The following is a 12,415-nucleotide window of genomic DNA, read 5'->3' as shown; positions in this document are numbered from 1 at the left end:
ATGAGAAGGCCTTATTTCAGTCTCTTCAAATTCTTTGCCAAAATTTAGAACAGTCACACAAAAAAACAGGAAAGAGACTGGGGTAAATAGGAAGTTTCAAGTTTATAGAAAAATTGGTTTGAAGGTAATATAGCTTTCACTATAATGCAAATAGAATACTAATAGTATACTAATACTAATACTACAATAGAATACTAATAACTACTATTCTCAGTTATAAAATGTGATAGCTTTGGTGGCAATGATGAATCACAATAATGTATTTAAAAACATTACTTCTAAATAATGTTATAATTGGGTTCTGAAATCATGAGATATGTAAGTTACATCAAGTGTTTTTAATAAACCTCTCATCTCACACATGAAGAAACAGTAAAATGATTTGTTCATTATCCCTTAGGTAGGTAAGGGCATTGCTGAGCTTAGAACCAAAGTTTCCCAGATTCTCAGACTAGTTTTGTTTGTACAGTGTACTTGGTATATTAATATACCAATAATTGATAATGAAGTGTGACTATAAAATAAGGCAGATTTTTTTAATTACAGTGAAAAAATCATACATTAAAACCAGTATTATCATAATCAAAATCAGTTACACTTTTGCTTTGTTTTCAATTTGCTTTTTAAACAGCAACATGCTGTAAAGTATCTTAGGAAAAGTTAAGAGATCAAACTTGGTATCAATTTGATAAGAAAAAAATGGAAAAGATTATAAAATAATGAACCTAATTTTTGTCAGTTCTCATATAGTTATTCTAACTGTAGCCACATAAAATGAATTCCACAAAGTTATAATATATTCATGGCATCAGAGTGAGTATATGGAAGAAGATAACACTCAACTCATTCAAATGTATAATTTCTCCTATCCAGTATTATACAAACTACAAATCAGTCTAATGACATTGTAGTTGAATTGTATATAGTATTAATTTTAAGGCTGAAGTGTATACTAAAAATAATATTTGTGACATTTTTAATAAACACTGTGTGTTCTTCATTAAGAAAATTCAAAGAACCACAATACACTTTCTTGAAAATTTATATCATTTTTCACTGTATTTGTAGAGATATTCATGAGTTTTTAAAATAGCAATCATTGCATACCTACTCTACTATCCATTTGCTATTTACTCCTGTAGTGAAGTCAGGTCAGATCATTTTAACACTGAAATGGTCGAATTGGGATGAAATATGTTTATAGTTACTCAGATTTCCACAGGTTCTAAGAATATGAGACTCCTTTACCTGATAAAGGCAAGGAGAAAGGACTACAAAACCAAAGTACACTTGCAACACTATGAACATTTTTATTAATAAATGCACATTGGAGTATTGTGCAAATTATTATTCTTTCTTCAGAGTTGGGAGATTGTTAATGTTAGCCATTCATGGAAGAGTTTGGAATACTTACCATACTTTGTTGACTTTGAAATTTTGGATGTGTTATCTTAAATTAGCTCTTTTAATACATGTTTCTAATGACCCAGTTTACTTCTATGAGTGGGTCATGACATTTCAGTTCCATTTTAGTACTGTTTAAAGACAGAAGGTCTATTTGTGTTTCTTTAATTTAAACTAAATTAAGAAAGATCGAATGAGAATCTAGTCATTAACCTTGTTTTCTCTGTAATATTTTGAACTAGTGTCTTAATTTTAGAACTTCCCACTCTTAACAATTATTTGTAATTAATATAAAAGGCACTGTCTTAAACCCCTATAAAAAACTGCTGGAAAACAGATTTTTGAGTGTCTTTTAGGTCATAGAATATCTAATATAAAACCAACAGTGAAAGAAGGTGTCCAAATTTCCAATTTATTACAGTGACATGGAGTATCAGATCTACTTCACTTCTTCTTCTTTCTCTTTCATATTCTACTAAAGTGCCAATTCCATTGTTTTATTAATGACTTGGTTTAATTTTTTTGGCATTGCTACTTTAGTACCTAATCAGGTAATATTGTCATCGGATACTCCAGGCACTCTTCACTGGGAGTATAGAAAGAAGAAAATAAGTAGTGGTAGTAAATCAGTTCATGCCATGAGTGTGAATTAGTGAGAATATTATATAGAAGATCTATATTTTATAGAATATTATGTAGAAGATTCCACTTTTGGATTAGTGTACTCCCATCATTGTAACTAAGTTTTCAGCACTCAATTTTATACATTGTAGTACCATGGAGCCATTTTCTTGCTCTAAAACCTTCTCAAAAGGTGCTTAGGATTGCAAATATTTGTAAGTGGTGGTTGTATCCAACACAAGAATATCCTATGTCTTTGATTTGCCAAAGCAAATTGAGTATTTGTATTATACTTGCATTTCGATTAAACATATAAACAATAATTTTACAGTATATATTTATGAAAACATATAAACTATTAATATATAATTTATTCCATAATAAAACTACAAACTCATTCTTTTATTTGTATTTACATATTTCAGTGAATAACTGAAAATTGAAAGTAAATTGGTGTTTTTCCATATAATTAAGACATTAAATGTTTTTAAGTAGATTTCACCTTAAAATGAGAAAAGCCCTATGATTGATATCCAAAAGTAGAAAGCTCAATCAAGACTTATTCATAATTGAAATCAGTTTTTTCTCAAAGCCTTTTCTGGTTGACACATCACAACTTTGGTAGATTCAAACAGTGTACAACTTTGGTACATTACTATCAGTCTTCTGTTAAAAAAAAAAAAAAAAAAAAAAAAAAAAAGAGCCTGACTGGTTATTTTCGTGGAGCTTTTTTCTTTTTCTTCCGAGCATGGAACTTACCAGAGGCCTCCACAGCTCAACGACATGGCAGTATTCTAAGAAGTATTCAGACTTGCTTACTTTTCTCCTACCCTCTTTGAGAGTGATAATATGAATTTAGAAGTAATAATTTTGTAGTTTTAAAAATTTCAAAGACATCTGGAGTATTTGTAAATGTAAAAACTAAATCACCCTGTTGTTTGTCTCATAAAAACTAGGTGAATTTAAAAATTCTTTAAAAAAAAAAAAGGGTTATCCTGTTGTTAAACTGTTGTTTCTTTTTTAGAGTAGCATTACTTTGAATAGTGAATTAACTAAATTAAGGACTTTTAAATATTTTAATTCAAAGAATATAGGTGGTTTAGGGAAAATCTAATTCAACATGTTACTGATGAAGTATTTTCTAAAGGCAAACATGATTTCAATTTTTTTCTACTAATTTAATTAATTTTCAAAGTTATTGCATAGTAATTTGCTACTTGCTTCCAAAAGTAACATCAAACATTTGAAGTGAAAAGTATAATTTTTCTTCTTTTTTCAAAAAGTTAATTTGTGAGAGCAGTACCTCAGTCTGTCCTTTTTTATGAATTCTGTGGCAGAGGTGGGGAGTAGATAAGTATGGTTTTTAAAGGGTGTGATCCATTATTTCATTGGAGGAAAAATAATAAAAGAATCAAGTTAAGTTGTATTATGTGTATATAAATAAACAATCTGCAAAAAAATGAGATTTTAAAACTTTGACTATTTCATAAGACTCCATATGAGAGGTTTTAGATTTTACCAACTAAATCAAGCTAGTTAAATAATATTAAATTTAGGATAATTTTAACATGAAATTTTTGAAACTTAGCTCTAAGGGGTCCTAATTTTTAAAGAGAAAACTTTAATCCCCACCACACACATACCTCATTATTTTCTATTATAAGTACAATAGATTATAAGATATGCCTTAAAAATTTATTTATTCTTTTTAACAAAACTCAGTGATAGAATTTGCAGTGGCTGCTGCCAAATCTTCTTCATGTGTCCTAGTTTTCTTTAATTAAAAAATCCCTGAATTTACCAATATATTCCCAAGGACCAAAAATATATATTGAGGTTTTATGACTCACTATTATTTTTGTCTTTTTGTGTGTATTTGCACTGTAATAGGAATTAAACCCAGGGCTTGTGTATGCTACCACTGAGTTACATTCCCAGTCCATTTTTTAAAATCTTGATACAGTTGCCCAGGTTGTCCTTAAATGAGTGATCCTCCTGCCTCAGCCTCTGGAGTAGCTGGTATTACAGGTGTTAGCCACCTGACACCACTATTATTACAGATATTTCAGCTAAAGATATATGAAACATACCATTAAATGGATTTTTTTAAATGCTGAAATTATAATCATCTAATCTCAAGTACAGAAATGGTTCATTTCAACCAAAAGGAATTATTTTTAATTTTTTTCAAAGCTTTGAGCTTTAGAATGATCCCTTTTTACTTTTTACTATTTACTTAGGTATTAATTTATAATTTATTTCTTATCTATCTTTAGAGATAGGCAATCTTAAAATTATAGTATTTTCTTTGTAATTTTATAGTGTTAGTTTGATCCTACTTGCCAATTTCACTGCTCCATTACCTTAATGTTTTTATATTTGATGACACTGGTGACAGCCATTTGGTGGCAAGAGAGTAAACTAATAATTCAGGTTTAAAAAATTTTATAGGAATATCAATGACAGAAAAAGTGAAAGAAGATACCTGTCAAACATAGGATTTTCATAAAATAAAGAGAATAGACAAGAAAGGTCTGGATGAATAATTTTCATATTTTTGGATTTTCCCTGAGATGCCAGGAAATTGAATGGTTTTACTGTTACTGACCAGCAGAATCAAGAGACTTGATTCTGTGGTAATGAACTTTGTAATTTGGTTCATTCATTATGGCCTCCATCTCCCTATTAGCTGAAAGAGGGAGTGAGACTCACAGTACTTTCCAACCCATAATTTCTGTGAATTTTAAAGAGAGCATGGTAAAATAAAGAGAATTAGGTTTGGTATCCAAACTGACCAGGTTTGGTTCTCAGCATGTATTCTTATTAGCTCTATAACTATAATCATATACTTTGATTCATGCATTTCAATTTCTTCATTTATGAACTGAAATTAATAATACCTAATTATAAATGTCATTGTGAGGATTGAAATACTATATGTAAAGCAACCACTAGGGCAGTAAAGTGATGGCACCTAGTTGTTCAACTGTTGGTAAATACTGTTATTGTTACTCTTTTGAAGTCAATAACAGGAATCTAGTCAGATTTATATGAAGAGGGGAAATGACCACTTGACCCAAAGCCTGAGACTTTGTTATGTTCAAAGCAAATCCTAGAAAATACGTATTTAGAAGGCTTAAGAGTATCATGATTAGAGAGAATTGGCTATTACTTGCACATTACTTACTTGATTTTTCTGACTTCTTCTTTCTTCAGGTGAACGTCCCTTCCACTGTAACCAGTGTGGAGCTTCTTTTACTCAGAAGGGCAACCTTCTGAGACACATAAAGTTACACTCTGGAGAGAAGCCGTTCAAATGTCCTTTCTGTAGCTACGCTTGTAGAAGAAGGGACGCCCTCACAGGACACCTCAGGACCCACTCTGGTAAGTGTCTCCAAGTGTTTGAGAAGAATGCTAAAATACAAAATTTCAAGAGTGTATTACAGAATAATCCTGAGTAATGTTCAGCTTTGGTGTGTAGCTAGGAACAGTCCATCCAAACAGTATATCTGTTTGTGTACATTAAATAACTAAGAACTTGCAGGACGCATATATGGCCCTTCTTCTTTGGGCTTACAGACTTAGCAGAAAGGAGTACCATCAACTGAGTTTCTTAATTTCAGAATATTGCAATTATAAATAGTTGACATTTTTCTGATTTATAATTTTATAATTATTAATGCAGAAATTATGGGTAGTCCCAGATAATTAAAGATCTAGTAAATTAATAACTGCATTCTGAAGTTCCTGTACAGGAAGTGAAAGCTGTGGGATTTTTTGACTGATACAGAGCTAGGCTAGGACCTCTGTAGAAAATAATCACATATTGTTATTTTTGAATTGGAAAACATTATACTCATTAGAAAATTGGCCGTTAGAGCAATATTTCATTTTCTTGTTTCTTTAACTTCCAAACGATAGTCATTGGACTCTATCTGAAACTTTTTTCTTTTTATAAATGATTTAAAAATCTAGAATGTTTGATTATTTTTAAAAATGCCCGAATGTAAGTACATAAAGGAGAAAGAATTATTGGAAATCTGAATTAATCTCATTTGACTTTTAGTATGAATTGCCCTAAATAAGAAGTTAAAGGTGGAAAATTAATATATAATACTCTCAAGTCAGTTATATATGCTCCTTCTGTCTATAATGACATGCTAAATTTTAATTTTACTATGTATATGAGAAAAATGATATTTTCATCTATAATGACAGGTTGTATTAGAGTGTGAGAATTTTAAGTTAATGCTTTTATTATTTTTCTTTATATTTTCCAGTATATCTGAGTAGTCCTAGATAATTAAAGATCTAGTAAATTATCAGCTATATTCTAAATTCCCTGAATCTCATTTGACTTTTAGTATGAATTGCCCTAACTAAGAAGTTAAAGGTGGAAAATTAATATATAATACCCTCAAGCCAGAAATTTGAAAATTGTGAGGTCAGCATTGATACTAGTTTAATCAGTTATTGAGAGGGGAAAATCTGTGTACATGAATCCATGCATAGTTTCTATACCTTCTCCCATTATCGCTTTATGCATGGGCCCATTAAGCAAGGACTAGGGTGGTAAGATAAACAGTTGGACTGACATCCATATAAGTTACTCTGTCCTGATTACTAAAGCCCTTATCAGTGAATGCCCTCAAGAAGGAGTTAATATAGAACATCATATATGTTACTCAGCTTTTCTTTGCTATGACGACAATACAAAAGAAGACCACATTAGAGGAGGAAAAGTTTATTTTGGCTCACAGTTACAGAGGTCCCAGGCCATAGCTGGCTGACTCCACTTTTCAGGGCCAAGGTGAGATAGAACATCATAGCAGAAAGATATACCAGAAGAATGCTATTCAGTTCATGATAGACAGGAAGCAGAGAGAGAGGCGAGGAAGAGACATAGTCCCTAGGTCACACCCCTAGTAACCTACTTTCTCTAGCCATGCCCTGTTTTCATACAGTTACCACCCAGTAGTCCATTCTTCTAACAATACATTAATTCATCAAGTGGATTTACCACTGATGAGGTCAGAGTCTTAATGATACAATCATTGCCTAAAATCCCCATCTGTGAACCATGCTTTCAATGCATGAGCATTTTGGAGAACATCCCAGATTCAAACCACAACACCATGTTATCACATTTTATACCAATACTGAAAGATATATCCACATAACTCTCCCCTAGAATGTCTATCATCAATTTTCCATTTTTGTTCCTTGAAGTCTTTAGGCATATTTTCATAGCATATATCACTGCTTCAGCCCTCTCTTCTTCCACCCAGTGTACAGTCAGATGTACTTGTAGAAATTCTCACAGCTGGGGGATATGCTTTCATCACTGTATTTTAGGACTAGCCTCTAAAATGGACCTGAAAATAGAGTATCATCAGTGGTACCAAATACCATGCAATTAATTTCCAAACCAGATTCCCACTGTTTCATTCTCCATTCACTGATCATGGAGAACACCTTGTAAGTTGATAAATATGGTCTGAAGTGGACATATTAAGTAGTAGAAGTAGCAGTTATCATAGATAATTGAGAAACTTGCTCAAGCAGAATGCTTGGCCTTCCCAAACCTGCTTGGTTCCAGCTTCTTTTAACAATGTTATATAACTCTTATTTTATGATATGTTCAATCAGATAACACCTAGTTCATGATGTGTAGTTTGGGCCACCCAGTTATTTGGAGTTCTGTATGCTATTTCTGTGTGTTAACTGGAATCCAGTAACAAGTTCAGAGCTGCTTTTCAAGTGAAGGATGGTTATTGGTAGAAGATCGTATTTCTTTAATACAAAACTATTAGGGATCTGCACTCTGAGGCTTCCATTGACAGAGATGTCATACAGCATCTCTGCTTGCCACACTGACATTTCCAAAAATCACTACATCTGCTAGGCCTATAACCAAGGGTATAAGGTAGATTTCCTCCTGGCCAGGTATGCTTCAGGTCCTTTCCTTGCCCAGACTTCTCGCAAACCTGACAGCCTTGGGGATTACTTAGTACCAGCATTAGAACAGCATACCAACAAGTGCTGTCTGCTTCTTCCACAACCCAAAGAGGCCATGATGTTTTGTTCCTTGATCTTCATAATTGAAGATTCAAGATAAAGAGATTTATCTCTTTCTATTGAAGATCTATTTCAACACTCCTGGACCACCGGATCCACAACATGTCATTAATGTGCAAAGTCCCTGAACTTTCATTGAGTTTATCCCCTGTCCTCTATTAGTTATCTTCTGGAAGATCTTGAGTGTTTACTATTTCCTGCTCATCAAGTCCAATCTGTGTAATGTTATGAATGTAATAGTCCAGCTTGATGTTAAGATGAACAAGATTTCTCCAGACTATATTATAACAAGGAGAGGAGAGCTGGCCTAGCCTTAAGATAAGATAATGAAAGCATGTTGTCCCTGCATTGTGAAGGCAAACTGCTTCTGATTATCTTTGTTGATAGGAATAGTTTTAAGAAGAAATCAGGTTTGGGGCTGGAATTGTAGTTCTGTGGCAGAGTGCTTGCCTAGCATATGTAAGGCTCTGCGTTTGATCCTCAGCACCGCATAAAAATAAACAAATAAAAATAAAGGTATGCTGTCTACAAAAAAAAAATTAAAAAAAAAGAAATCAAGTTAGTTGTTCCATACCTGAGATTAGGGATGATGTTAAAATATGCTCCAGTAAAGATTCTCTAGTTAGAAGTGCATTTGCAGTTGGCATTAAGATGTGATTAAGTCTGCATTCGTCCACAGATCCATCTAGCTAGTGCATTAGCTGAACAGTTTAAATGAGTATATAATGTAAGTTATCGTCCCCAAATCTTTCAGTTTTCTGATGGTTTCACTAACATCTGTAATTCACCCAGAGATGCATTATTTCTTCTTTGTCATTGTCCCATGGCCAAGAAATAGTAGTTTTGATATTGCCCATTTTATTCAGCAGTGCAATTCCATAACACTTCAAATCAGATTTGAAAAGAGTTGGTTTTCAGCTTCATTTATTCTGAAACTTAGGTCAATAAAGGATCTTTAAAGCTGACAGAGAAATTCTTGATGTTTCGTCTGTTTTGACTTAAGCATTCAAGGGGTTCTTTCACATTTGCATGTCCATTAGGGCCAATAGAATTAGCCTTGTCACTTTACCAGCCTCCCCCTACATACTACTGTTGCTATATTATATGTAAATGCCACACCTTCCCAAACCTTACCTGTTTCACACTTCATCCCATACACCAGCAGTGACAATTTGAGTAATCATTTATCTTGCCAGCACTTGTCAAGGCTTCTGAGTTTCCTTGACTACCTAGTAAGGAGGCTATCCCGATCTCCTTCCATGTGAACTTCCTGGAGCCTTGGGCCATTCCTGCTACCAATGATTCTTATTAATCAGTAGCCTGACAGTAAAGTCCTGAGACACTCAAGTGGGGAAAATTTGCGAATCAATGAAAAGACATGTTCCCAAGAGAATGGTCAGGCACTAGGGAAACCATCACAGAAGGGTGGAATAATAGGAAATCTTAGGCTAATAATAGGAAACCATGACTAGCCCTGAATAGGGAAGAGGACTGAGTGGTCACTGGAATGAGAGAGATAAAAGAGGGTCTTAAGCACTGACCTTCAGTGGAGGCATGCAGCCACTGCCACCCTGTGACTTAGGGGCCATACACAGTGACATCAGTCTTTCCATCCTCCAGTTTCTTGCTGATGTTCACCTTGACTAAAAAACCAGAGGACAAGGAAGCCTATTGAAGAAGCCAATATAAATTGTCTTTCTGCAGTAACAGAGCAGAGCAAAGAAGGGTAGAAAATAACTACAGAAGTTAAACAGAATTGCCAGATTATCTAAAATTTAAGAACTAGTATTTAAAATTAGTAGAATGGGGTTTTAGGTATAATAAAATGATTTTAAATTTAGTTCTTTTTTTGTGGTTATTATTACTGGTATTAATAATAACCACAAAAAAATAATAATAACCATTTTGCTTCCTCCTTCCCTCAGGTAATGACTGTCCATTGTATTATTGTGTTATTATGTTGAATATTAATATGATATTTCTATGTATAATAATTTAAGAAATGAAAAACATTTAGAAAAATGTCTGAAATACAGTATGTTTTCAATAAATTCTGTCTGTATATGTTTAACTTTGTGTGATTCCCATACATGCCAATGGTTCCCTGTCTGGGACTCTGCGCACATCCCTGGAGGACAACAGATCTCATCTTGGTCTGACTGTATGGCCTTCAAGCTAGACAATTATGACAGATAGTTGCTGGCATTCTTGAGCTCCCCCTGGACCATATGCACTATACTAATCACCTTCCATGAATTAGTTAGAACCCTTTTTTCTGACACAAGCAAAAGGAGGAAGTTTATAGATTAACAGCAAGTCTAGTAACAAGAAAAATGCTCTGAATAAAAAAGTTCTTGCATTAAAAATGTAAATACAATGCATACATTGAATCATTTATATTTTGATATAAAACAGACCCTTTTTCTTCACTAGGAATTTGTAATATTACATCTAAACTGTAGCCTGGTCCTGTGTAACATACCTATAATCCCAGTTACTCAGGAGGCTGAGGCAAGATGGGCACAAGCTCAAGACTAGCCTCTACAACTTAGTGAAATCTTGTCTCAAAATAAAAAATAAAAAGGTCTGGGGATGAGCTTAGTGGTAAAGCACCCCTAGGTTGAATCTCCAGTACTGAGGGAATAAATTAGTCTGAAAATAAAATTAGTCTAAACCACACACAATGTATCTCTAATTATATTTTCAGTTTAAAAACTAAAAGACCTCTGTAAAGCAATGATACTTCTTTTAAGTATTTAAGATTTTTTCAGTAATTTTATGATTGTCTTTTCCCACCATCAATTCTTTAGCAATGTTTTTATCAATTCATCTCCATTAAATCATTCCAAACTTGTAAAATTCATTTAAATAGAAATAGCTTTTCTGTGATATTTCATTGGAAATTGAATACTTAAGTACCTTGTATAATTATAGTAACATGTAGTAGCTGCCATCTCAATGGGTTTAGCTACAGTCATAACTGATAGTGAGTACCTATACAGTGTACCTCCTGGGGGAGAAGTATTTGGAAATACCAGAGTCCTGCAGGCTCCAGGAATTCATTTCCAGGTTAGTTTTCCCTGTGTCTTACCAAGGGGATGGGGAAACAGTCAGTCAAGAGGTGGTTGGCTACTAGAGTTTCTTGCTGTCAATATCCCTATTTACAGATGAGGAGACTAAGGCAGAGAGAAATTGCACAGAGCCTAGATTAAATCAAGGCTATCAAAGTCCAGATTCTGTGCCCTTTATCACAATGCTAGAGATATGTGAAACAGTCTTGTATGTTTACTCTGTAAAAGTTTATCTTAAAGTAACTTCTAAGGGTAAAGGGGGGGAAAATCCTGTGCTGCCTGAAAAGCAAGGGGTCAGAATGTCTGAGTTGAGAATGGGCTCACTGCAAGTCAGCTGTGAGACTCTGTCAGGTTATTTGATTTGCTCTTTAAATGACCCTCTGATACTCACATTGTATGATGCTAAATACAATGCAGTTTGCTTTCCCTACCTGGAATTTTCTGCTGATTAGTCACTACTACCAAACCTTAAGCAGTAGATTAAGGAGAAGGAGGAAGAAACTACTTCCTTCTTCCTCCCCCTCCCTGCTCCTGGCTTTTCTTTCTTTGCCCTTCCCTCCCAGTAGGTTTGCATGGATCATTTTAATGTTTTCATAGAATCTTCACAGCACCAATATTCCTACTATACTACTCTCTGCATTTCCACCAAGAGATAGCTGTGATGTATCTAGGAAAGAAAACTTCTTAAATATGAATATTAAATGAAAAAGAAGAGGGGAAAGAAATGAACAATTAAAATATATTATCAACAGTGTTATCAGGTGAGGATCACAGTCAAGATTTTATCCCAATGTGAAAATGAACTTCTCTTTTAAAAATATGCCCCAGATATATATTGTATAAAAAACTTGAAGAAGTACTGGTCCATATTAAAACTCTTGCTACTCACTACCCTTAAGATAACCATCTAATTTGATTTATGTTTATAATAGTGTTTATGTGACTTTTTAGTAACAAGTCAGCGAATCAGTACTTCTGCTACAAAAGTGATTTTTATTAGTTTTGCCTCTTAGATTTTCATTTTAACAAGTGATTAGTCCTTTCATTCCTAGAAATTGATTAGTGAGCTTTGTACGTTTTATTTTGCTCCTTTTAGATGTCTTATTATACTCAGTACTCAAAGGAAAATCGTATTTTAATTAAGCCCTGAATGCCTATTAATCAAAATAATACCTAACATACTTGTTACCTTAGCTTTCAATTAAATGATATTAGTAATTCTTTATATGAATAACTTAAAA

The 12,415-nt window shown here is 33.4% G+C and overlaps 1 protein-coding gene across 8 annotated transcripts in view; it reads left to right on the top strand.

Moving 5' to 3' along the window:
• Nucleotides 1–12,415, top strand: part of Ikzf2 (IKAROS family zinc finger 2) — a 153,751-nt gene that overhangs the window by 95,791 nt on the left and 45,545 nt on the right. For all 8 annotated transcript variants that reach the window (XM_021730738.3, XM_078017963.1, XM_078017965.1 and 5 more), the window contains one exon: nt 5,242–5,409. In XM_021730738.3, the coding sequence (XP_021586413.1) occupies nt 5,242–5,409 (168 nt within the window). The remainder of the gene's footprint in view (nt 1–5,241; nt 5,410–12,415) is intronic.

The sequence above is a fragment of the Ictidomys tridecemlineatus genome, chromosome 7 (genome assembly GCF_052094955.1).
Source record: "Ictidomys tridecemlineatus isolate mIctTri1 chromosome 7, mIctTri1.hap1, whole genome shotgun sequence".
Lineage (NCBI taxonomy): Eukaryota > Metazoa > Chordata > Mammalia > Rodentia > Sciuridae > Ictidomys > Ictidomys tridecemlineatus.
This window is presented reverse-complemented; position numbering and strand designations above follow the sequence as displayed.